The 27500-nt window shown below is 44.3% G+C and overlaps 1 protein-coding gene across 1 annotated transcript in view; it reads right to left on the bottom strand.

Annotated features, from left to right (window-relative positions):
* The window catches only part of LOC135549518 (gamma-aminobutyric acid type B receptor subunit 1-like), a 332207-nt gene that overhangs the window by 98265 nt on the left and 206442 nt on the right, over positions 1-27500 (bottom strand). The window contains exons 9-10 of the mRNA XM_064979532.1: positions 22976-23146; positions 3440-3541 (exon numbers count right to left, since the gene is read on the bottom strand). Coding sequence (XP_064835604.1) covers positions 3440-3541; positions 22976-23146 — 273 coding nt within the window. The remainder of the gene's footprint in view (positions 1-3439; positions 3542-22975; positions 23147-27500) is intronic.

Below are 27500 nucleotides of genomic sequence, written 5' to 3' on the forward strand. Positions count from 1 at the left end.
GAAAGGTAGAGGAGGAACAGAGAGGAAGAGGAAGAACAGAAAGGTAGAGGAGGAACAGAAAGGTAGAGGAGGAACAGAAAGGTAGAAGAGGAACAGAAAGGTAGAGGAGGAACAGAGAGGTAGAGGAAGAACAGAAAGGTAGAGGAGGAACAGAAAGGTAGAGGAGGAACAGAAAGGTAGAGGAGGAACAGAAAGGTAGAGGAGGAACAGAAAGGTAGAGGAGGAACAGAAAGGTAGAGGAGGGACAGAGAGGTAGAGGAGGAACAGAAAGGTAGAGGAGGAACAGAAAGGTAGAGGAGGGACAGAAAGGTAGAGGAGGAACAGAAAGGTAGAGGAGGGACAGAGAGGTAGAGGAGGAACAGAAAGGTAGAGGAGGAACAGAAAGGTAGAGGAGGAACAGAAAGGTAGAGGAGGAACAGAAAGGTAGAGGGAGGAACAGAAAGGTAGAGGAGAGAGGGAGGAGGGAGGGAAGGAAGGTGAACAGAAAAGTAGATGACATCACCTGCCCTTTGGGGGAAGGCTCATAGCCCCCCCCCCGTCCCCCCCCTCTGTTTAAGTTAAATCCCTTTGTTACCACAGAGAGAGACTTGCAGTACGGTAGCATCAAAAGGTTGAATAATTAAACAATATTTCTGTAATCAAACATTTGGAATGGTCCATGGGTATTTAACTTCTTCGATATAGGGGGCACTCTTCTAATTTTTGGATAAAAAAACGTTCCCGTTTTAAACAAGATATTTTGTCACGAAAAGATGCTCGACAATGCATATAATTGACAGCTTTGGAAAGAAAACACTGACGTTTCCAAAACTGCAAAGATATTGTCTGTGAGTGCCACAGAACTAATGCTTCAGGCGAAACCAAGATGAAATTTCATACAGGAAATGCCCCAGATTTTGAATGTGCTGTGTTCCAATGTCTCCTTATATGGCTGTGAATGCGCCAGGAATGAGCCTACACTTTCTGTCGTTTCCCCAAGGTGTCTGCAGCATTGTGACGTATTTGTAGGCATATCATTGGAAGATTGACCATAAGAGACTACATTTTCCAGGTGCCCGCTTGGTGTCCTACGTCGAAATTATTGCGCAATCTCCAGCTGCGTCCACGTTTCCATTTGGTTCAGAGGAGAAAGGCAACTGCCACGGATGATTTATCATCGAATAGATATGTTAAAAACACCTTGAGGATTGATTCTAAACAACGTTTGCCATGTTTCTGTCGATATTAATGGAGTTAATTTGGAAAAAAGTTTGTCGTTGTAATGACTGAATTTTTTTTTTTTTTTGCCAAACTTGATGAACAAAACGGAGCGATTTCTCCTACACAAATAATATTTTTGGAAAAACTGAACATTTGCTATCAAACTGAGAGTCTCATTGAAAACATCCGAAGTTCTTCAAAGGTAAATGATTTTATTTGAATGTTTTTCTTGTTTTTGTGAAAATGTTGCCTGCTGAATGCTTAATGCTATGCTAGCTATCAATACTCTTACACAAATGTTTGTGTAGCTATGGTTGAAAAGCATATTTTGAAAATCTGAGATGACAGTGTTGTTAACAAAAGGCTAAGCTTGTGAGCCAATATATTTATTTCATTTCATTTGCGATTTTCATGAATAGTTAACGTTGCGTTATGCTAATGAGCTTGAGGCTATGATTACGCTCCCGGATACGGGATTGCTCGACGCTAGAGGTTAAACAACAATCCTGTCGTATTTGTTAATCATTTATATTGTAACTAAGGACAGTAGAACAACATAACTGTATTTCTGAATGTGTATATTTCCCAGTTACCAGACATACATCTAAATGTTGTGGAACTTATATGATTAAATATGAAACTGTTTGTGAGAAGATGAAATGTGACGTTAGCCTTCTAAATGAGAGAACTGTTGTTCATATGAAGTCTAAACCATTTCAGTGGCCACGCCCACCTGAGCACAGACACAGCCTCTTTTTCCCGAAGTGGCCATGGCAACGAGACCAACAGCGTGAGCTGAGAGGGCCGTAATGAATAGAACTCTGAAACCAGAAGACGTGAGGACGCAGTCCAAACCTCACGAATGGTTAATAAATCTACAAAACCAAAGACTGCACATTCACATTCTGCAGCTGTATATGTAAAATTGTCTAGGAAAGTCGATGGAAGACGAGAAGAGAACATTTCCCTATAGAACGACCATTGGTACGCCTGATGTATACATTATAACAGAGCTACAACTACGAAAGACTTTCTGTCGATTACTCCCCAGGCGGATCGATTGTTTTCAACGGAGAGACAGCAAAGACAAAGACACACGTAAATATATCAATTGCAATTCCATGAGCATAGTTATCCACTGTGTGTATGATAGTGAAGTCCTTTGTCTTTTCTCCCGCTCGTTCTTACATGGCCCTCCCTTTTCCTTTTGTATAAGAAGCTGTCATACCGGTTTAGTCCACTAGGGACCTTTTGTTGTATTATGTCGTATTCAATGTGTAACATTTCCTGTGTGTGTGTGTTTACGTAATGCTGTGTGATTATTAAGTTAGTTAGTAAATAAATAATTAAGCCAATTTGTATATCGCTGATTCATCATTAATCTAGGGTTTGTGCAGATATCAAAAGAGTTTGCGACATTCAGAATATGACCGATGGGGTGATAATACATTTATAAGGGACTGTAATCGATAAGATATGAAAATATCTGAAGAGAGTTCAATTCAGAAAATAGTAACTCTTTAAACATGTTCCCGTTGTGCCCCGACTTCCTAGTTAATTCATGCTTACATGATTAGTTTAATCACGCAATCATTACACAGAGAATTAATTTGATAATATAACAGTCATCCCTTTAATGATAGTCAAGACTATACATGAGGTAGAGGGGGGAAAGGGGAACGGAAAGGTAGAGGAGGGTAGAGGGGGAACGGAAAGGTAGAGGAGGGTAGAGGGGGAACAGAAAGGTAGAGGAGGGTAGAAAGGGGACCAGAAAGGTAGAGGAGGGTAGAGGGGGAACAGAAAGGAGGGTAGAGGGGGTCAACCTTATGCTCTAATTAACTTGAGTCTCTTCAAAATAAAAGACAGGATTTCCAGTAATGCTGGCCCTGCGGGTGTGGTGGCAGCGGTGATTATGTCTGATTCGCTATGCCAGCCGGGACCCTTGCTGCTCCTGTGTACTAATGGTGTGTGTGTGTGTGTGTGTGTGTGTGTGTGTGTGTGTGTGTGTGTGTGTGTGTGTGTGTGTGTGTGTGTGTGTCAGTCTCTCTGGGGTTTGTTCACCAAGCTCAGACGTGATTGATCTCATGTGTTCAATCACCTGGCAGTTGCCATGGCAGCAGGGGGGATAAACCAGGAAGAGAGTGTAAGGGATGGAGGGAGGGAGGTGAGATAGAGGGAGAAAGGGAGGAAGGGAGGTAAGAGGGAAAGAAGGAGGAAGGGTGAGAAGTGAAGGACGCACCTTGAGGTTCTTGACAGCTGGGGCGGGGTCGGTGAGGAAGCTTTGGCGAACACTGATCTCTATCCCAGCCTCCTTGGTCCTTGCCTCGAGATCATCCAATGTCTGAAGGAGAGACAAGACTTGAAAACTGCCATCACTCACTTCATGCAGATGCTTTGTTTAGTATTTTCAGTACAACATGTCTTGACAGAACAGACAGAAACACAGACAGACACACAGACAGAAACACAGACAGACACACAGACAGAAACACAGACAGACACACAGACAGACACACAGACAGACACACAGACAGACACACAGACAGACAGACAGACACACAGACAGACACACAGACAGACACACAGACAGACACACAGACAGACAGACAGACACACAGACAGACACACAGACAGACACACAGACAGAAACACAGACCAGGGCTGGCTTCAGACATAAGCAGAACTCATTCGGGTTCTGAAGATAATGTTGAGGGTTAGAATAGTAGGTGCAAGTACAAAAACTGAGTTTTGCATAAGCAAATGTTCTCTTGTTACGTCAGTCACTGACAGTCATTCAATTAGCCATGTCAGCTAACACCTGCTTTATTGCTAAATTTGTCTAGCCAGTTGTCTAAACTTGGAGGATAATTTCCGGATACCAGCCGGTCACGCAGGGCACGTGCCCAGGGCCCCTAACCTCCAGGGGGCCCCAATTTAATTTTGTTAGTTACTCTCACTCAGATATAATTTATATGGCATAAGTCATGGAAAAATGTGTAGAATTGCATGAAATCAACAGGTTGATGGTCAGTCCCCAACCCCCTATAACTCTGAGTATTGGCATGCAATTTTGATTCTCAGTCACATTGTTTTACAATTTTGCTCCAAATATAAATTGTGTGAGCAATAATAGGACCAAAGCGTAGTTTACATTGTTTAAGAGTATATCAGTGGAGACCACCTCTTACAGGGCAATAGGAGACACCATATTACATTGTTTAAGAGTATATCAGTGGAGACCACCTCTTACAGGACAATAGGAGACACCATATTACATTGTTTAAGGGATATATCAGTGGAGACCACCTCTTCCAGGACAATAGGAGACACCATATTACATTGGTTAAGGGATATATCCGGCGCCGACAGAGATGGCCGCCTCGCTTCGCGTTCCTAGGAAACTATGCAGTTTTTTGTTTTTTTATGTGTTATTTCTTACATTAGTACCTCAGGTCATCTTAGGTTTCATTACATACAGCCGAGAAGAACTACTGTATATAAGATCAGCGTCAACTCACCATCAGTACAACCAAGAATATGTTTTTCGCGACGCGGATCCTGTGTTCTGCCTTACAAACAGGACAACGGAATGGATCGCATGCAGCGACCCCAAAAAACGACTCCGAAAAAGAGGGAAACGTAGCGGTCTTCTGGTTAGACTACGGAGACGGGTACATCGTGCCCCACTTCCTAGCATTCTTCTTGCCAATGTCCAGTCTCTTGACAAAAAGGTTGATGAAATCCGAGCAAGGGTAGCATTCCAGAGGGACATCAGAGACTGTAACGTTCTGTGCTTCACGGAAACATGGCTCACTGGAGAGACGCTATCCGATGCGGTGCAGCCAACGGGTTTCTCCACGCATCTCGCCGACAGAAACAAACACCTTTCTGGTAAGAAGAGGGGTGGGGGTGTATGCCTTATGGCTAACGAGGCATGGTGCGATGAAAGAAACATGCAGGAACTCAAATCCTTCTGTTCACCTGATTTAGAATTCCTCACAATCAAATGTAGACCGCATTATCTACCAAGAGAATTCTCTTCGATTATAATCACAGCCGTATATTCCCCCCCCAAGCAGACACATCGATGGCTCTGAACACTCTTTATTTAACTCTTTGCAAACTGGAAACCATTTATCCGGAGGCTGCATTCATTGTTGTTGGGGATTTTAACAAGGCTAATCTGAAAACAAGACTCCCTAAATTTTATCAGCATATCGATTGCGCAACCAGGGGTGGAAAAACCTTGGATCACTGTTACTCTAACTTCCGCGACGCATATAAGGCCCTGCCCCGCCCCCTTTCGGAAAAGCTGACCACAACTCCATTTTGCTGATACCTGCCTACAGACAAAAGCTAAAAAAGCTCCCACGCTGAGGTCTGTCCAACGCTGGTCCAACCAAGCTGACTCCACACTCCAAGACTGCTTCCATCACGTGGACTGGGACATGTTTCGTATTGCGTCAAATAACAACATTGACGAATACGCTGATTCGGTGTGCGAGTTCATTAGAACGTGCGTTGAAGATGTCGTTCCCATAGCAACGATTAAAACATTCCCTAACCAGAAACCTTGGATTGATGGCAGCATTCGTGTGAAACTGAAAGCATGAACCACTGCTTTCAATCAGGGCAAGGTGTCTGGTAACATGACTGAATACAATCAATGCAGCTATTCCCTCCGTAAGGCTATCAAACAAGCTAAGCGTCAGTACAGAGACAAAGTAGAATCCCAATTCCACGGCTCAGACACAAGAGGCATGTGGCAGGGTCTACAGTCAATCACGGACTACAGGAAGAAATCCAGCCCAGTCACGGACCAGGATGTCTTGCTCCCAGGCAGACTAAATAACTTTTTTGCCCGCTTTGAGGACAATACAGTGCCACTGACACTGCCTCCAACGGAAAAATGCGGTCTCTCCTTCACTGCAGCCGAGGTGAGTAAAACATTTAAACGTGTTAACCCTCGCAAGGCTGCAGGTCCAGACGGCATCCCCAGCCGCGCCCTCAGAGCATGCGCAGACCAGCTGGCTGGTGTGTTTACGGACATATTCAATCAATCCCTATACCAGTCTGCTGTTCCCACATGCTTCAAGAGGGCCACCATCGTTCCTGTTCCCAAGAAAGCTAAGGTAACTGAGCTAAACGACTACCACCCCGTAGCACTCACTTCCGTCATCATGAAGTGCTTTGAGAGACTAGTCAAGGACCATATCACCTCCACCCTACCTGACTCCCTAGACCCACTCCAATTTGCTTACCGCTCAAATAGGTCCACAGACGATGCAATCTCAACCACACTGCACACTGCCCTAACCCATCTGGACAAGAGGAATACCTATGTGAGAATGCTGTTCATCGACTACAGCTCGGCATTCAACACCATAGTACCCTCCAAGTTAGTCATCAAGCTCGAGACCCTGGGTCTCGACCCCGCCCTGTGCAACTGGGTACTGGACTTCCTGACGGGCCGCCCCCAGGTGGTGAGGGTAGGTAACAACATCTCCTCCCTGCTGATCCTCAACACTGGGGCCCCACAAGGGTGCGTTCTGAGCCCTCTCCTGTACTCCCTGTTCACCCACGACTGCGTGGCCACGCACGCCTCCAACTCAATCATCAAGTTTGCGGACAACACAACAGTGGTAGGCTTGATTACCAAAAACGACGAGACGGCCTACAGGGAGGAGGTGAGGGCCCTCGGAGTGTGGTGTCAGGAAAATAACCTCACACTCAACGTCAACAAAACTAAGGAGATGATTGTGGACTTCAGGAAACAGCAGAGGGAACACCCCCCTATCCACATCGATGGAACAGTAGTGGAGAGAGTAGCAAGTTTTAAGTTCCTTGGCATACACATCACAGACAAACTGAATTGGTCCACTCACACAGACAGCATCGTGAAGAAGGCGCAGCAGCGCCTCTTCAACCTCAGGAGGCTGAAGAAATTCGGCTTGTCACCAAAAGCACTCACAAACTTCTACAGAGGCACAATCGAGAGCATCCTGGCGGGCTGTATCACCGCCTGGTACGGCAACTGCTCCGCCCTCAACCGTAAGGCTCTCCAGAGGGTAGTGAGGTCTGCACAACGCATCATCGGGGGCAAACTACCTGCCCTCCAGGACACCTACACCACCGATGTTACAGGAAGGCCATAAAGATCATCAAGGACATCTACCACCCGAGCCACTGCCTGTTCACCCCGCTATCATCCAGAAGGCGAGGTCAGTACAGGTGCATCAAAGCTGGGACCGAGAGACTGAAAAACAGCTTCTATCTCAAGGCCATCAGACTGTTAAACAGCCACCACTAACATTGAGTGGCTGCTGCCTACACACTGACACTGACTCAACTCCAGCCACTTTAATATATGGGAATTGATGGGAAATGTTGTAAATATATCACTAGCCACTTTAAACAATGCTACCTTATATAATGTTACTTACCCTACATTATTCATCTCATATGCATACGTATATACTGTACTCTATATCATCGACTGCATCCTTATGTAATACATGTATCACTAGCCACTTTAACTATGCCACTTTGTTTACATACTCATCTCACATGTATATACTGTACTCGATACCATCTACTGTATCTTGCCTATGCTGCTCTGTACCATCACTCACTCATATATCCTTATGTACATATTCTTTATCCCCTTACACTGTGTATAAAACAGTAGATTAGGAATTGTTAGTTAGATTACTTGTTGGTTATTACTGCATTGTCGGAACTAGAAGCACAAGCATTTCGCTACACTCGCATTAACATCTGCTAACCATGTGTATGTGACAAATAAAATTTGATTTAATTTGATTTGATATCAGTGGAGACCACCTCTTCCAGGACAATAGGAGACTCCATATTACATTGGTTAAGGGATATATCAGTGGAGACAACCTCTTACAGGACAATAGGAGACACCATATTTCTTTCTATACTCAGCCAGGGGGAGGAATAATTATGTCTAAACCAATTCAGGATGGGATGAAATGCTAAAGCCTGGAAATACAACCTCAAGTTTTGTACAGATTCGAGGTGGACCGATTAATTAGGGCCGATTTCAAGTTTTCACAACAAATATTTTTGGACACCGATTTGGCCAATTTTTTAAAATTGGCAATTTTTTTTACACCTTTATTTAACTAGGCAAGTCAGTTAAGAACACATTCTGATTTACAATGACGTCTTAGGAACGGTGGCTTAACTGCCCTGTTCAGGGGCAGAATGACAAATTTTACCTTGTCAGCTCGGGGATTCAATTTTGCAACCTTTTATTTTTTTCTTTTATTTCACCTTTATTTAACCAGGTAGGCTAGTTGAGAGTTAAGTTCTCATTTACAACTGCAACCTGGCCAAGATAAAGCATAGCAGTGTGAACAGACAACACAGAGTTACACATGGAGTAAACAATAAACAAGTCAATAACACAGAAGAAAAAAAGAAAAAAACTTACAGTTAACTAGTCCAACGCTCTAACCACCTGATTACATTGCACTCCACAAGGAGACTGCCTGTTACGCGAACGCAGTAAGAAACCAAGGTAAGTTGCTAGCTAGCATTAAACTTTTCTTATAAAAAACAATCAATCAATCATAATCACTAGTTAACTACACATGGTTGATGATATTACAAGTTTATCTAGCGTGTCCTGCATTCCATATAATCGATGCAGTGAGTATTAGCGAAAAAGGACTAGTTGCTCCAACGTGTACCTAACAATGAACATCAATGCCTTTCTTAAAATAAATACACAAGTATATATTTTTAAACCTGCTTATTTAGTTAATATTGCCTGCTAACATGACTTGTTGCAAACTGTGAAAACTATTTCTTCCTAACAAAGACAGCCAACTTTGCCAAACGGGGGATGATTTAACAAAAGCGCATTTGCGAAAAAAGCACAATCGTTGCACAACTGTACCTAACCATAAACATCAATGCCTTTCTTAAAATCAATACACAGAAGTATATATTTTTAAACCTGCATATTCAGCTAAAAGAAATCGAGGTTAGCAGGCAATATTAACCAGGTGAAATTGTGTCACTTCTCTTGCGTTCATTGCACGCAGTCAGTATATATGCAACAGTTTGGGCTGCCTGGCTCATTGCCAGAATTTTACGTAATTATGACATAATATTGAAGGTTGTGCAATGTAACAGGAATATTTAGACTTATGGATGCCACCGGTTAGATAAAATATGGAACGGTTCCGTATTTCACTGAACGAATAAACGTCTTGTTTTCGAGATGATAGTTTCCGGATTCGACCATATTAATGACCTACGGCTCGTATTTCTGTGTGTTATTATGTTACAATTATGTCCATTATTTGATAGATCAGTCTGACTGAGCGGTGGTAGGCACCAGCAGGCTCGTAAGCATTCATTCAAAATGCACGTAAGCATTCATGCTTTCGTGCATTTTGCCAGCAGCTCTTTGCTGTGCTTCAAGCATTGAGCTGTTTTTTACTTCAAGCCTATCAACTCCCGAAATCAGGCTGGTGTAACCAATGTGAAATGACTAGCTAGTTAGCGGGGTGCGCGCTAATAGTGTTTCAAACGTCACTCGCTTGGAGTGGTTGGAATGGTTGTTCCCCTTGCTCTGCATGGGTAACGCTGCTTCGAGGATGGCTGTTGTCAATGTGTTTCTGGTTCGAGCCCAGGTAGGGGCGAGGAGAGGGACAGAAGCTATACTGTTACACTGGCAACACTAAAGTGCCTATAAGAACATCCAATAGTCAAAGGTATATGAAATACAAATCATATAGAGAGAAATAATCCTATAATTCCTAGTACAGCTACAACCTAAAACTTCTTACCTGGGAATATTGAAGACTCATGTTAAAAGGAACCACCCGCTTTCATACAGTATGTTCTCATGTTCTGAGCAAGGAACTTAAACGTTAGCTTTCTTACAAGGCACATATTGCACTTTTACTTTCTTCTCAAACACTTTATTTCTGCAATATTTAAACCAAATTAAACATGTTTCATTATTTATTTGAGGCTAAATTGATTTTATCGATGTATTATATTAAGTTAAAATAAGTGTACATTCAGTATTGTTGTAATTGTTATTACAACTAAATCGGCCGATTAATCGGTATCGGCTTTTTTTGGTCCTCCAATTAATCGGTATCCGTATCGTCGTCGAAAAATCATAATGGGTCGACCTCTAGTCCAGATAGTTCTCCTACGTATTTCTCTCTTTGTAAGTTTGTTAATTTTATCCGAGATCATTTACCTTGAAACTGGACTATGAATTGTGTGCCAATAGCCAGAAGGGGAAGACATGGGAAGTATTGAACTACAGAAAATCAGCTGTGGCAATATATTCATTTCGACAATTAGATATTCTGCCGCTTAAAGCAACTGGGATGTAAGTCCACCTACTGAGGTTGGTTTTTGTAACGATCGTCGTTGGAATGAGGTGAGGACCAAAGCGCAGCGTGGTAAGCATTCATGATGATATTTATTTAAACTCAGAACACTAAACAAAATTACAAAGAGAAAGAAACGAAACCGAAACAGTTCTGCAAGGTGACAAAACACACTAGACAGAAAATAACCACCCACGAAACACAAGTGGGAAAAGGCTACCTAAGTATGATTCTCCATCAGAGACAACTAATGACACCTGCATCTGATTGATAACCATACCAGGCAAAACGCAAAAACACAACATAGAAAACGGAACATGGACAACCCACCCAACTCACGCCCTGGTTTTAATTGATTTGAGATCTGTTAAAGTTCTGGCAATGGTTTTATCTCAGAAAGGCAATAGATCTACTAACAAATATTTAAAATAGGAAACGATTGTCATTCCATAAGTAGAGATGGAGTCCTCCATCAGGTTCCATAAGTAGAGATGGAGTCCTCCATCAGGTTCCATAAGTAGAGATGGAGTCCTCCATCAGGTTCCATAAGTAGAGATGGAGTCCTCCATCAGGTTCCATAAGTAGAGATGGAGTCCTCCATCAGGTTCCATGAGTAGAGATGGAGTCCTCCATCGGGTTCCATGAGTAGAGATGGAGTCCTCCATCGGGTTCCATAAGTAGAGATGGAGTCCTCCATCGGGTTCCATAAGTAGAGATGGAGTCCTCCATCAGGTTCCATAAGTAGAGATGTAGTCCTCCATCAGGTTCCATAAGTATAGATGGAGTCCTCCATCAGGATCCATAAGTAGAGATGGAGTCCTCCATCAGGTTCCATAAGTAGAGATGAAGTCCTCCATCGACGTCTTGAGAGTCAGAAGGGCTGATTTGGTTCGTTGAATTTATCTATGATATTCAATGAGTTTGGGGGCAAATTGGGATCAATTGTCTAGATATAGTAAAATATCGTCCTCATGTAATAACATGAAGTGATCAGTAGATTTCAGGGAAATGTGTGTTATTTCCTTTGATTGACAAATTGCCTGGGCCAGGGATAACAAATGGATAACAAAAATAGCAAAGGAGACATTAAATCACCTTGTCCGCTGCTTCTAGTGAATCTTAACAGAGCAGAACAGATACTGCCTGTTAAAACTATGTCTGAGGAATTGGCATATAGTAATTTAATCATAATGAAATTATTTACCACAGTGTGAAAGAGTGATAGTAAGTCTGTTTCAGAAACACAGAGTCCTTCTTTTGATTCACCTGCCTGTTTGCCTACCTGTGTATGATCATTGCCTTCCTGTGACCACAATTCCTGCCTTCTGCGAAGGTGAAATAAACACGTTAAACATCTGCCGTGAATCTACACCTTTTTCTCCCTGAGTATTTATTACACTTTGATGATGTGAAGAAGAAACTTAATGAAAGAGTCCAGCAAGGATTTGTCAGCATAAAACGGAGTGACTCACTCATTCATGGCTTTGGATCAAAATAAACAAGTACCAACATTCTTTCTGATAGTCTTTAATAAAGAAATGTTCTGACAGTTTATACTGACAAGTTGTTGCCAACTTGGTGACTCATTCAATAACAATTGGTACAGTTGAAAGTCGGCAGTTCACATACACTTAGGTTGGAGTCATTAAAACTTGTTTTTCAACCTCTCCACAAACTACAGTTCTGGCAAGTTGGTTTAGGACATCTACTGTGTGCATGACAAGTAATTTTTCCAACAATTTTTTACAGACAGATCATTTCACTTATAATTCACTGTTTCACAATTCCAGTGGGTCAGAAGATTATACACACTAAGTTGACTGTGCCATTAAACAGCTTGGAAAATTCTATAAAATGATGTCATGGCTTTAGAAGCTTCTGATAGGCTAATTTACATAATTTGAGTCAATTGGAGGGGTACCTGTGGATGTATTTCAAGGCCTGCCTCTTTGCTTGACATCATTGGAAAATCAAAAGAAACTAGCCAAGACCTCAGAAAAAAATTGTAGACCTCCACAAGTCTGGTTCATCCAAGGGAGCAATTTACAAACACCTGAAGGTACCACATTCATCTGTACAAACAATAGTACGCAAGTATAAACACCATAGGACCACACAGCCGTCATACCGCTCAGGAAGGAGACACGTTCTGTCTCCTAGAGATGAACATACTTTGGTGCGAAAAGCGCAAATCAATCCCAGAACAACAGCAAAGGACCTTGTGAAGATACTGGAGGAAACAGGAACAAAAGTATTTATATCCACAGTAAAACTAGTCCTATATCGACGTAACCTGAAAGGTCACTCAGCAACGAAGAAGACACTGCTCCAAAACCACCATAAAAAAGCCAGACTACGGTTTTCAACTGCACATGGGGACAAAGATCGTACTTTTTTGGAGAAATGTCCTCTGGTCTGATGAATCAAAAATAGAACTGTTTGGCCATAATGACCATCGTTATTTTTGGAGGAAAAAGGGGGACGCTTGCAACCATCCCAACCGTGAAGCACGGGGGTGGCAGCATCATGTTGTAGGGGTGCTTTGCTGCAGGAGGGAATGGTGCACTTCACAAAATAGGCAGCGTCATGAGGAAGGATACTTATGTGGAAAAATTGAAGCAACATCTCAAGACATCAGTCAGGATGTTAAAGCTTGGTCGCAAATGGGTCTTCCAAATGGACAATGACCCCAAGCATACTTCCAAAGTTGTGGCAAAATGGCTTAAGGACAACAAAGTCAAGGTATTGGAGTGGCCATCACAAAGCCCTGACCTCAATCCCATGGAAAATATGTGGGCAGAACTGAAAAAGTGTGTGCGAGCAAGGAGGCCTTACAAACCTGACTCAGTTACACCACCTCTGTCAGGAGGAATGGGCCAATTCACCCAACTTATTGTGGGAAGCTTGTGGAAGGCTCCCCGAAACGTTTGACCCAATTTAAACAATTTAAAGGCAATGCTACCAAATACTAATTGAGTGTATGTAAACTTCTGACCCTCTGGGAATGTGATGAAATAAATAAAAGCTGAAATAAATCATTCTCTGTAATGGTCTGGGTGTAGCTGGTGCAGAGGAGTCAGGCGCAGGACAGCAGAGATAAGTAACACAAGTAACTTTACTCAAATGTGCCAATAACATGTCGTAATACCGAGTCCACAATAACGGACTGAACATACATAAAACAATCACGCACAAAAACCATGGGGAAAACAGAGGGTTAAATAATGAACATGTTATTGGGGAATTGATACCAGGTGTGTAAAACAAAGACAAAAGAAATGGAAAATTAAAAGTGGATCGGTGATGGCTAGAAGGCCGGTGACTTCAACCGCCAAATGCCGCCTGAACAAGGAGAGGGACCGACTTCGGCGGAAGTCGTGACATTCTCTCTATGGCTATTCTGACATTTCACATTCTTAAAATGTAGTGGTGATCCTAACTGACCTAAAACAGGGACTTTTTTTTACCAGGATTAATTGTCAGGAATTGTGAAAAACTAAGTTTAAATGTATTTGGCTAAGGTGTATGCAAACATCCGACTTCAACTGAACTCATTAAAAGGCGGCTACCACATGAAACTACATGAAAATACTTGCAGATCAATAAAGTGTCCCTGTAGATCTAATTATATTTAGAGGATTGGAGGATTCTAAATTAATATCTAAGGGGCATTTTTCTGGTCTGTGATATTGATTTATAAATGCAAAACCTTACAGAGAATGTCTAAGCAGCTTTTTGTACTCATTTATTTTCTCTCCAGCGCCCGCATCACTCTCGCCTCATGGCCTCAAACTGTACCAATTTGTTTCTCTCCGTCGCCCACACGCAAATTAAACATTTGGATAATAAAGCATTTAAAGGATGACATTAGTTGATTTTAATACTTCTGACAGCCGAAATTCTAACTCCACACATAACTTTTGGAAGGCATGGATTATTATAACCTACTGCAGGCCTAAAACCTATGGGTGTAACCTTCTGAATTAATGATTACATTGAAGATTGAGGCCTCTTAATGAGTCCCGAGAGCCGATCTGTTATCCAACAATTATTATTATCATTAACACTGCATTATAATTATATAAAAGCTTCTTAGATATTCTCTGTAAGGTTTTACATTTCTAAATCAATATAAACAGACCAGATTTGGCCTAAAGAAAAATGCCCCTTAGATATTCATTTAGAATCCTCCAATCCTCTAAATATAACTAGATCTACAGGAACACGTTATTGATCTGCAAGTATTTTCATGTAGTTTCATGTGGTAGCCGCCTTTTAATGAGTTCCGAGAGCCGTGTCATACCAGTTATTATTGGATTATTCACCATAGCAACCACTTGTTAGTATAAAACAGAACGTCATGTGGGTTTTAATTTATTTTTCCAATTCAATAATATATTTCTACCACTCTAGATGCTGGGGGCATTTTTGTTTTTCACAAAGTGTTAGCAGTCTGTGAATTCTGCAAACAATGTTCCAATGAATTGGCTATTAGCGGGACAATAGACTTGTCATACCTTTGCAAAAGGATAGTCTAATAGCTCATCTAGGTAAGGTGTGAAGACAAATCCCACAAATTGCAACGTATTGAATTAAATTATTATATTATTACTCTAAAGTTTTACATTTCTAACTCCAAACCTAATGCAACTGCAAAATGTTGTACAGTATTTCTTCATGAATATCACTGAATGACAGAGCGTGGGGACCGGTCTTGATAAATCAATCAGATTTTTGTTTTTTTCATGGAATAGAAATACCATAATATTAAACAAAGAAATGATTAAGCTACAGAAAGAGAAGCATTCTCTGAGGGCAGAGAGAGGGGTGGCAACTGATGCATTGGTCCAGAGCCAGGCGGTATTGGCGGAGAGTCAGGCGGAGAATGACCAGTTGAAGAGGGCAAGGAACGAGATGGAGTCACAATCCATACCAGGCACACCTGTGAGCTCTGGAAACAACGTGTCCTTGATGGGCTATCAGCAAGACAATAGACTCTTGCCGAGTTTAGGGACTTTAAATGTACAGTTTTAATGGACGTTTGCAAGGCATTATTATTGCCCATAATCATCTGTTGAGAAAACATGTGTTATGGCTTTTCAACCTCTGCCATATTGTGGATTCTGCTCTAATCATGTTGGTAACCAATGTATTATAGCAATAAGGCACCTCAGTGGTTTGTGGTATATGGCCAATATACCACAGCTAAGGGCTGTATCCAGGCTATCTATCTAATATAACTTAGAGGGTTTTATTTAATGGAATCTTCTCTAATGTCAAACATGTAAAGTGTGGTGTACCGCAGGGCAGCTCTCTAGGCCCTCTACTCTTTTCTATTTTTACCAATGACCCGCCACTGGCATTAAACAACGCATGTGTGTCCATGTATGCTGATGATTCAACCATATACTCATCAGCAAACACAGCTAATGAAGTCAATGTAACCTTTAACAAAGAGTTGCAGTTTGTTTTGGAATGGGTGGCCAGCAATAAACTGATCCTAAACATCTCTAAAACGGTATTTGGTACAAATCATTCCCTAAGTTCGAGACCTCAGATGAACCTGGTAATGAATGGTGTTTCTGTTGAACAAGTTGAGGAGACTAAATTACTTGGTGTTACCTTAGAATGTAAACGGTCATGGTCAAAACATATAGATTCAATGGTTGTAACGATGGGTAGAGGTCTGTCCGTAAGAAAGAGATGCTCTGCTTTTCTGACGCCACACTCCACAAAGTCCTGCAGGCTCTAGTTTTATCTTATCTTGTTTATTGTCCAGACATATGGTCAAGTGCTGCAAATAAGGACCTAGTTAATAAGCTGCAGCTGGCCCAGAACAGAGAGACACAGCTTGCTCTTCATTGTAATCAGAGGGCTAATATTAATACTGTGCAAGCCAGTGTGTCTTGGCTAAGAGTTGAGGAAAGAATGACTGCGTCACTTCTTGTTTTTACAAGAAACATGAATGTTTCAGAAATTCCAAATTGTTTGCATAGTCAACTTACACACACACTTACCCCAGGTTCAGAACAAATTCAAGGAAACATGCACTATTATACAGAGCCATGAGTGCATGGAACTCCCTTCCATCTTATGTAGCGCAAGTAAACACCTGGAAAACCTGTTTTTCAAAAAACAGATAAATCAACACCTCACAACGCCTCTCCCCCATGTGACCTACTGGTTGTGTGTCTGTACTGACATGTGACCTACTGGTTGTGTGTCTGTATTGCCATGTGATCTACTGGTTGTGTGTCCTGACATGTGTCCTACTGGTTGTGTGTCTGTACTGACAGGTGACCTACTGGTTGTGTGTCTGTACTGACAGGTGACCTACTTGTTGTGTGTCTGTATTGACATGTGACCTACTGGTTGTGTGTACTGACATGTGACCTACTGATTGTATGTCCTGACATGTGACCTACTGGTTGTATGTACTGACATGTGACCTACTTGTTGTGTGTATGTACTGACATGTGACCTACTGGTTGTGTGTACTGACATATGACCTACTGGTTGTATGTACTGACATGTGACCTACTGGTTGTGTGTATGTACTGACATGTGACCTACTTGTTGTGAGTACTGACATGTGACCTACTGGTTGTGTGTCTGTACTGACATGTGACCTACTGGTTGTGTGTCTGTACTGACATGTGACCTACTGGTTGTGTGTCTGTACTGACATGTGACCTACTGGTTGTGTCTGTACTGACAGGTGACCTACTGGTTGTGTGTACTGACATGTGACCTACTGGTTGTGTGTACTGACATGTGACCTACTGGTTGTGTGTATGTACTGACATGTGACCTACTGGGTGTGTGTACTGACATGTGACCTACTGGTTGTATGTACTGACATGTGACCTACTGGTTATGTGTATGTACTGACATGTGACCTACTGGTTGTGTGTATGTACTGACATGTGACCTACTGGTTGTGTGTATGTACTGACATGTGACCTACTTGTTGTGTGTATGTATTGCCATGTGACCTACTGGTTGTGTGTCTGTATTGCCATGTGACCTACTGGTTGTTTGTCCTGACATGTGTCCTACTGGTTGTGTGTCTGTACTGACAGGTGACCTACTGGTTGTGTGTCTGTACTGACAGGTGACCTACTTGTTGTGTGTCTGTATTGACATGTGACCTACTGGTTGTGTGTACTGACATGTGACCTACTGGTTGTATGTCCTGACATGTGACCTACTGGTTGTATGTACTGACATGTGACCTACTTGTTGTGTGTCTGTACTGACATGTGACCTACTGGTTGTATGTATGTACTGACATGTGACCTACTGGTTGTGTGTATGTACTGACATGTGTCCTACTGGTTGTGTGTCTGTATTGACATGTGACCTACTGGTTGTGTGTACTGACATGTGACCTACTGGTTGTATGTCCTGACATGTGACCTACTGGTTGTATGTACTGACATGTGACCTACTGGTTGTGTGTATGTACTGACATGTGACCTACTTGTTGTGTGTCTGTACTGACATGTGACCTACTGGTTGTGTGTATGTACTGACATGTGACCTACTGGTTGTGTGTATGTACTGACATGTGACCTACTGGTTGTGTGTATGTACTGACATGTGACCTACTGGTTGTGTGTATGTACTGACATGTGACCTACTGGTTGTGTGTATGTACTGACATGTGACCTACTGGTTGTGTGTATGTACTGACATGTGACCTACTGGTTGTGTGTATGTACTGACATGTGACCTACTGGTTGTGTGTATGTACTGACATGTGACCTACTGGTTGTGTGTCTGTATTGCCATGTGACCTACTGGTTGTTTGTCCTGACATGTGTCCTACTGGTTGTGTGTCTGTACTGACAGGTGACCTACTGGTTGTGTGTCTGTACTGACAGGTGACCTACTTGTTGTGTGTCTGTATTGACATGTGACCTACTGGTTGTGTGTACTGACATGTGACCTACTGGTTGTATGTCCTGACATGTGACCTACTGGTTGTATGTACTGACATGTGACCTACTTGTTGTGTGTCTGTACTGACATGTGACCTACTGGTTGTATGTATGTACTGACATGTGACCTAATGGTTGTGTGTACTGACATGTGACCTACTGGTTGTGTGTATGTACTGACATGTGTCCTACTGGTTGTGTGTCTGTACTGACATGTGACCTACTGGTTGTGTGTATGTACTGACATGTGACCTACTGGTTGTGTGTATGTACTGACATGTGACCTACTGGTTGTGTGTATGTACTGACATGTGACCTACTGGTTGTGTGTATGTACTGACATGTGACCTACTGGTTGTGTGTATGTACTGACATGTGACCTACTGGTTGTGTGTATGTACTGACATGTGACCTACTTGTTGTGTGTATGTATTGCCATGTGACCTACTGGTTGTGTGTCTGTATTGCCATGTGACCTACTGGTTGTGTGTCCTGACATGTGTCCTACTGGTTGTGTGTCTGTACTGACAGGTGACCTACTAGTTGTGTGTCTGTACTGACAGGTGACCTACTGGTTGTGTGTCTGTACTGACAGGTGACCTACTGGTTGTGTGTCTGTACTGACAGGTGACCTACTGGTTGTCTGTATTGACAGGTGACCTACTGGTTGTGTGTCTGTACTGACAGGTGACCTACTGGTTGTGTGTCTGTACTGACAGGTGACCTACTGGTTGTGTGTCTGTACTGACAGGTGACCTACTGGTTGTGTGTATGTACTGACAGGTATGTTGTGTGTATGTACTGACAGGTATGTTGTGTGTATGTACTGACAGGTATGTTGTGTGTATGTACTGACAGGTATGTTGTGTGTATGTACTGACAGGTATGTTGTGTGTATGTACTGACAGGTATGTTGTGTGTATGTACTGACAGGTATGTTGTGTGTATGTACTGATAGGTATGTTGTGTGTATGTACTGACAGGTATGTTGTGTGTATGTACTGACAGGTATGTTGTGTGTATGTACTGACAGGTATGTTGTGTGTATGTACTGACAGGTATGTTGTGTGTATGTACTGACAGGTATGTTGTGTGTATGTACTGACAGGTATGTTGTGTGTATGTACTGACAGGTATGTTGTGTGTATGTACTGACATGTATGTTGTGTGTATGTTGTGTGTATGTATTGCCAGGTATGTTGTGTGTATGTACTGGCAGGTATGTTGTGTGTATGTACTGACAGGTATGTTGTGTGTATGTACTGACAGGTATGTTGTGTGTATGTACTGACAGGTATGTTGTGTGTATGTACTGACAGGTATGTTGTGTGTATGTACTGACAGGTATGTTGTGTATGTATTGACCTGTATGTGTAACTGATAGATACACACACTACATGTTCATGTTAAATGTGTGTAAATTGTAAAGTCTTTTGTCTGTAATGTATTGTTGGTTATGTGTCAGACCCCCAGTAAGGTGACCCGTCTCCATTGGTGTCGGCTAATGGGAATCCTAATAATTCTAATCAAAAAAATGTTAAATCCTTAAAGGAGCAAAGTGTGATTCTTGGAGCATTGCTCTATCAATATGAAATGCTAGAATAGCAAGACAGCTGGAACATTCGAATGGACAATTTAAGCCTTTCCAAATCCAAGAGAGGATAACTAGCGTTGCTATTGTTTTTCCAGAAACAAATGTTGTTATCTTTAATATTGATCGAGCCCATGGATGTGTAAACAAAAAACAGGACCCGCAGGTAAACTTACCCTTTGGTTGTTCCCCACCCAGACAACCCTCACTGTAAACCATAACCCCCCAACTTCCCTGTCCCCTTCTTCTATCAGTCTAGAGTTAGGGTGGGGATCTATCAGTCTTGATGAGTTAGGGTGGGGATCTATCAGTCTTGATGAGTTAGGGTGGGTATCTATCAGTCTTGATGAGTTAGGGTGGGTATCTATCAGTCTTGACGAGTTAGGGTGGGGATCTATCAGTCTTGATGAGTTAGGGTGGGGATCTATCAGTCTTGATGAGTTAGGGTGGGTATCTATCAGTCTTGATGAGTTAGGGTGGGTATCTATCAGTCTTGATGAGTTAGGGTGGGGATCTATCAGTCTTGATGAGTTAGGGTGGGGATCTATCAGTCTTGATGAGTTAGGGTGGGGATCTATCAGTCTTGATGAGTTAGGGTGGGTATCTATCAGTCTTGACGAGTTAGGGTGGGGATCTATCAGTCTTGATGAGTTAGGGTGGGTATCTATCAGTCTTGATGAGTTAGGGTGGGGATCTATCAGTCTTGATGAGTTAGGGTGGGTATCTATCAGTCTTGATGAGTTAGGGTGGGTATCTATCAGTCTTGATGAGTTAGGGCGGGGATCTATCAGTCTTGATGAGTTAGGGCGGGGATCTATCAGTCTTGACGAGTTAGGGTGGGTATCTATCAGTCTTGACGAGTTAGGGTGGGTATCTATCAGTCTTGATGAGTTAGGGTGGGGATCTATCAGCCTTGATGAGTTAGGGTGGGTAGTGAAGAGAAATGAAAAGCGTAAACATAACAACAGATACAGTGGGGCAAAAAAGTATTTAGTCAGCCACCAATTGTGCAAGTTCTCCCACTTAAAAAGATGAGAGAGGCCTGTAATTTTCATCATAGGTACACTTCAACTATGACAGACAAAATGAGAGAAAAAAATCCAGAAAATCACATTGTAGGATTTTTAATGAATTTATTTGCAAATTATGGTGGAAAATAAGTATTTGGTCAATAACAAAAGTTCATCTCAATACTTTGTTATATACCCTTTGTTGGCAATGACAGAGGTCAAACGTTTTCTGTAAGTCTTCACAAGGTTTTCACACACTCTTGCTGGTATTTTGGCCCCCTTATTGCTATTATACACTGGTTACCAACATAATTAGAGCAGTAAAAATAAATTTAAGTTTGTCATACCCGTGGTATACGGTCTTATATACCACGGCTGTCAGCCAATCAGCATTCGGGGCTCGAAACACACAGTTTTATAATCTAGATCATAACCATCATCAAGTCCTCCCTGGGAGATACATTCAATAGCCTGCCCTAAATGGTATTGTGTCGTAGCCCAAATGAGACTGACCGTCTCTCCTTAGCTGTAGCGAACAAACAAAAAATAGTAGGGGAATAGCTTCCAATTTATATAGCCTTTATTTTCCCTTGTAGGAATTCAATGCTCTGGAGCCTCACCAGGAAGCAGCCTCAGTCTATGTGACATGATTCGTTAATTGGTGTGATATCATCACTGTTTAATATCCTGGACCATAGGCAGTATAATATTAACAAAGTCCAATACTCAGCAATAATAGTAATAATGTCCTTGTAACCACTTCAAGGTGGGGGGGGGGGGGGGGTGTCCTCCTCATTGGCTTATGCTGAGGGCAGCATTATAGCCATAGGCTAGGCTGTGAGACTGTGCATGGATGGCATATCTGAATATTGTGCCAGTCATTATGGGGCTCCATCTGTCGACTCGTCAGGGATTCTGGGAAATGTCTTGAGCTTTATTGGGAGCATTGTGTTCTGAAAGATCAACATGAGGTTTTTTTCCGGGTGGATGAAACCCCATCTCAGATTTAGCTGGTGTAAGCTGGGATCTCACCTCCACTGTAGGTTGCCCTCTGTTTTAGCAGTTTGGCATTCAGATCTGGGGAGATGCTGACCCTCTTCTCCGCATAGGTCAGAGCCCCCCCCCCCCCGAGTCCCCTGCAAGGCGAACAATTTGCCATTTCACTTCAAACGAGAGCCCTTCCCGGAAAAGACCCGCGCAAGTGTGCAATGGTAATCAGCGGCATGGGACCCAGCTTCTCCTGCCTCGAATAGCTCATAGAAAAGATTGCTCATGAAACAAAGTTGGGTTTTCCCGCCACCACCACGGAAGTTTCAAGTCCTTTTGGCACGTTGAATTTACGGGAATGGTTCTCAATTGATTCCGTTTTCTCTTTTTAAGGAGATCGATTTGCCCCTTTTTTTTCTAACTTAGCTCGCGCCGCTTCCAGGTCACGGAGTTACACCTCTTTCCCATTGGCTATCGGTGGAACTGTTGTCGGGGAGTTGAGAGCCGTCATGTTACCACAGGTGAACCGTGGCGGGGGGGCGGGGGGGCAGATTATTCTATCCTTGGGAGACAAATAGACCTTCTCGTCTATTTGAGGCCACGCATTTTCAACGCATGTCACCGGAACATGAAGGCTGCATGTTTCATCAAAGTCCATAAAACTTGAGTCAAGAGCAGCCTTAGTTAGGAAGGGTTTTGGTAGAGTGATTAGCCTCACAGACTCTGGACCACAGAAGCCCATTCTGACGTGGCTCTGTGTTCCTTTGTATCTGTCCCTCTACATTCAGACTATCACTGTCTATAAAACAGTCAAATACAAAAAAAAAATACATGTTAAAGACGCCTGTCACTCACCGAGGTGAAAACTTCCGTAGTCTGCTGGATGGTGGCGATCTTCGTCCATTTCCACTTCTGAAAGAGCTGAACCCTGGTGGGGTTGTGGAGGGTGGCAGACGGGTGGGTACGGAAGAATGTCGGGAAGCGCTGACGGTTGGAGAGAGCTGGAGAACTGGAACCGTAGGATAACTGAGGAGAGAAGAGAGGAGGAGAGGAGGACAGGAGGAGATGAGGAGAGGAGGACAGGAGGAGAGGAGGAGAGGAGGACAGGAGGAGATGAGGAGAGGAGGACAGGAGGAGAGGAGGAGAGGAGGACAGGAGGAGATGAGGAGAGGAGGACAGGAGGAGATGAGGAGAGGAGGACAGGAGGAGAGGAGGAGAGGAGGACAGGAGGAGAGGAGGAGAGGAGGACAGGAGGAGATGAGGAGAGGAGGAGAGGAGGAGAGGAGGAGAGGAGGAGAGGAGGACAGGAGGACAGGAGGAGAGGAGGAGAGGAGGAGAGGAGGACAGGAGGACAGGAGGAGAGGAGGAGAGGAGGAGAGGAGGACAGGAGGAGAGGAGGACAGGAGGAGAGGAGGAGAGGAGGAGAGGAGAACAGGAGGACAGGAGGAGATGAGGAGAGGAGGAGAGGAGGAGAGGAGGAGAGGAGGAGAGGAGGACAGGAGGACAGGAGGACAGGAGGAGAGGAGGAGAGGAGGAGAGGAGGACAGGAGGAGAGGAGGAGAGGAGGAGAGGAGGAGGAGAGGAGGACAGGAGGACAGGAGGAGAGGAGGAGAGGAGGAGAGGAGGAGAGGAGGAGAGAAGAGAGGAGGAGAGGAGGAGGAGAGGAGGGGAGGACAGGAGGGAGAGGAGGAGAGGAGGAGAGGAGGAGGGAGGACAGGAGGAGAGGGAGGACAGGAGGACAGGAGGACAGGAGGAGAGGAGGAGAGAGGAGGAGAGGAGGACAGGAGGAGAGGAGGAGAGGAGGAGAGGAGGGAGAGGAGGACAGGAGGACAGGAGGAGAGGAGGAGAGGAGGAGAGGAGGACAGGAGGAGAGGAGGAGAGGGAGAGAGGAGGACAGGGGAGGACAGGAGGACAAGAGGAGAGGAGGACAGGAGGAGAGGAGGACAGGAGGAGAGAAGAGAGGAGGAGAGGAGGAGAGGGAGGAGAGGAGGACAAGAGGAGAGAAGAGAGGGAGGAGAGGGAGGACAGGAGGAGAGGGAGGACAAGAGGAGAGGAGAACAGGAGGAGAGAAGAGAGGAGGAGAGGAGGAGAGGAGGAGAGGAGAGGAGGAGAGGAGGACAGGAGGAGAGGAGAACAGGAGGAGAGGAGAACAGGAGGAGAGAAGAGAGGAGGAGAGGAGAGAAGAGAGGAGGAGAGGAGGACAGGAGGAGAGAAGAGAGGAGGAGAGGAGGACAGGAGGAGAGGAGGACAGGAGGACAGGAGGAGATGAGGAGAGGAGAGGAGGAGAGGAGGAGAGGAGGAGAGGAGGACAGGAGGAGAGGAGGAGAGGAGGACAGGAGGACAGGAGGAGAGGAGGGGGAGGAGGAGAGGAGGAGAGGAGGAGAGGAGGACAGGAGGACAGGAGGACAGGAGGAGAGGAGGAGAGGAGGAGAGGAGGACAGGAGGACAGGAGGACAGGAGGAGAGGAGGAGAGGAGGAGAGGAGGACAGGAGGAGATGAGGAGAGGAGAGGAGGAGAGGAGGACAGGAGGAGAGAAGAGAGGAGGACAGGAGGAGAGGAGAACAGGAGAGAAGAGAGGAGGAGAGGAGGACAGGAGGAGAGAAGAGAGGAGGAGAGGAGGACAGGAGGAGAGGAGGACAGGAGGACAGGAGGAGATGAGGAGAGGAGAGGAGGAGAGGAGGAGAGGAGGAGAGGAGGACAGGAGGAGAGGAGGAGAGGAGGAGAGGAGGACAGGAGAACAGGAGGAGAGGAGGAGAGGAGGAGAGGAGGACAGGAGGACAGGAGGACAGGAGGAGAGGAGGACAGGAGGAGATGAGGAGAGGAGAGGAGGAGAGGAGGAGAGGAGGAGAGGAGGACAGGAGGAGAGGAGGAGAGGAGGAGAGGAGGAGAGGAGGACAGGAGGAGAGGAGGAGAGGAGAGGAGGAGAGGGAGGAGAGGAGGAGAGGAGGACAGGAGGACAGGAGGAGAGGAGGAGAGGAGGAGAGGAGGACAGGAGGAGAGGAGGAGAGGAGAGGAGGAGAGGAGGAGAGGAGGAGAGGAGGACAGGAGGACAGGAGGAGAGGAGGAGAGGAGGAGAGGAGGACAGGAGGAGAGGAGGAGAGGAGGAGAGGGAGGAGGAGGGAGGGAGAGGAGGAGAGGAGAGGAGGAGGAGAGGGAGGGAGAGGAGGACAGGAGGACAGGAGGACAAGAGGAGAGGAGGACAGGAGGAGAGAAGAGAGGAGGAGAGGAGGAGAGGAGGAGAGGAGGACAAGAGGAGAGAAGAGAGGAGGAGAGGAGGACAGGAGGAGAGGAGGACAAGAGGAGAGGAGAACAGGAGGAGAGAAGAGAGGAGGAGAGGAGGAGAGGAGGAGATGAGGAGAGGAGGAGAGGAGAGGAGGAGAGGAGGACAGGAGGAGAGGAGAACAGGAGGAGAGGAGAACAGGAGGAGAGAAGAGAGGAGGAGAGGAGAGAAGAGAGGAGGAGAGGAGGACAGGAGGAGAGGAGAACAGGAGAGAAGAGAGGAGGAGAGGAGGACAGGAGGAGAGAAGAGAGGAGGACAGGAGGACAGGAGGAGATGAGGAGAGGAGGAGAGGAGAGGAGGAGAGGAGATAGAAAAGTGTTAGGGTGTCCTCATTATGAAAACATTTGACAGAAAAGACAGAAGAGAAAGAGGAAGAAGAACAAACCAAAGAATAAGACATAACGAGCAAACAAGAAAAGGTAGTTAACATAATGAAGCAAAACCATATTTGGTTCAATAATACACAGCCAAAGCCCAGTCAATTAGGTCCTAATAGAATATCCCTCCGCCATATCCCAGTAAATTAGGTCCTGCTAGAATATCCCTCCGCCATATCCCAGTAAATTAGGTCCCGCTAGAATATCCCTCCGCCATATCCCAGTAAATTAGGTCCTGCTAGAATATCGCTCAGCCATATCTCAGTAAATTAGGTCCCGCTAGAATATCCCTCCGCCATATCCCAGTAAATTAGGTCCTTCTAGAATATCCCTCAACCATATCCCAGTAAATTAGGTCCCGCTAGAATATCCCTCAGCCATATCCCAGTAAATTTGGTCCAGCTAGAATATCCCTCAGCCATATCCCAGTAAATTAGGTCCAGCTAGAATATCCCTCAGCCATATCCCAGTAAATTAGGTCCTGCTAGAATATCCCTCCGCCATATCCCAGTAAATTAGGTCCTGATAGAATATCCCTCCGCCATATCCCAGTAAATTAGGTCCTGATTGAATATCCCTCAGCCAACGCCCAGGAAATTAGGTCCTGCTAGAATATCCCTCTGCCATATCCCAGTAAATTAGGTCCTGATTGAATATCCCTCCGCCATATCCCAGGAAATTAGGTCCTGCTAGAATATCCCTCTGCCATATCCCAGTAAATTAGGTCCTGATAGAATATCCCTCCGCCATATCCCAGTAAATTAGGTCCTGATAGAATATCCCTCCGCCATATCCCAGTAAATTAGGTCCTGCTAGAATATGCCTCAGCCATATCCCAGTAAATTAGGTCCTGCTAGAATATCCCTCCGCCATATCCCAGTAAATTAGGTCCTGCTAGAATATCCCTCAGCCATATCCCAGTAAATTAGGTCCTGATAGAATATCCCTCCGCCATATCCCAGTAAATTAGGCCCTGATAGAATATCCCTCAGCCATATCCCAGTAAATTAGGTCCTGATAGAATATCCCTCCGCCATATCCCAGTAAATTAGGTCCTGCTAGAATATCCCTCCGCCATATCCCAGTAAATTAGGTCCTGCTAGAATATCCCTCCGCCATATCCCAGTAAATTAGGTCCTGATAGAATATCCCTCAGCCATATCCCAGTAAATTAGGTCCTGATAGAATATCCCTCCGCCATATCCCAGTAAATTAGGTCCTGCTAGAATATGCCTCAGCCATATCCCAGTAAATTAGGTCCTGCTAGAATATCCCTCCGCCATATCCCAGTAAATTAGGTCCTGCTAGAATATCCCTCAGCCATATCCCAGTAAATTAGGTCCTGATAGAATATCCCTCCGCCATATCCCAGTAAATTAGGTCCTGATAGAATATCCCTCAGCCATATCCCAGTAAATTAGGTCCTGATAGAATATCCCTCCGCCATATCCCAGTAAATTAGGTCCTGCTAGAATATCCCTCCGCCATATCCCAGTAAATTAGGTCCTGATAGAATATCCCTCCGCCATATCCCAGTAAATTAGGTCCTGATAGAATATCCCTCAGCCATATCCCAGTAAATTAGGTCCTGCTAGAATATCCCTCCGCCATATCCCAGTAAATTAGGTCCTGATTGAATATCCCTCAGCCATATCCCAGTAAATTAGGTCCTGATAGAATATCCCTCAGCCATATCCCAGTAAATTAGGTCCTGATTGAATAT

Source organism: Oncorhynchus masou, chromosome 12, assembly GCF_036934945.1.
Source record: "Oncorhynchus masou masou isolate Uvic2021 chromosome 12, UVic_Omas_1.1, whole genome shotgun sequence".
Lineage (NCBI taxonomy): Eukaryota > Metazoa > Chordata > Actinopteri > Salmoniformes > Salmonidae > Oncorhynchus > Oncorhynchus masou.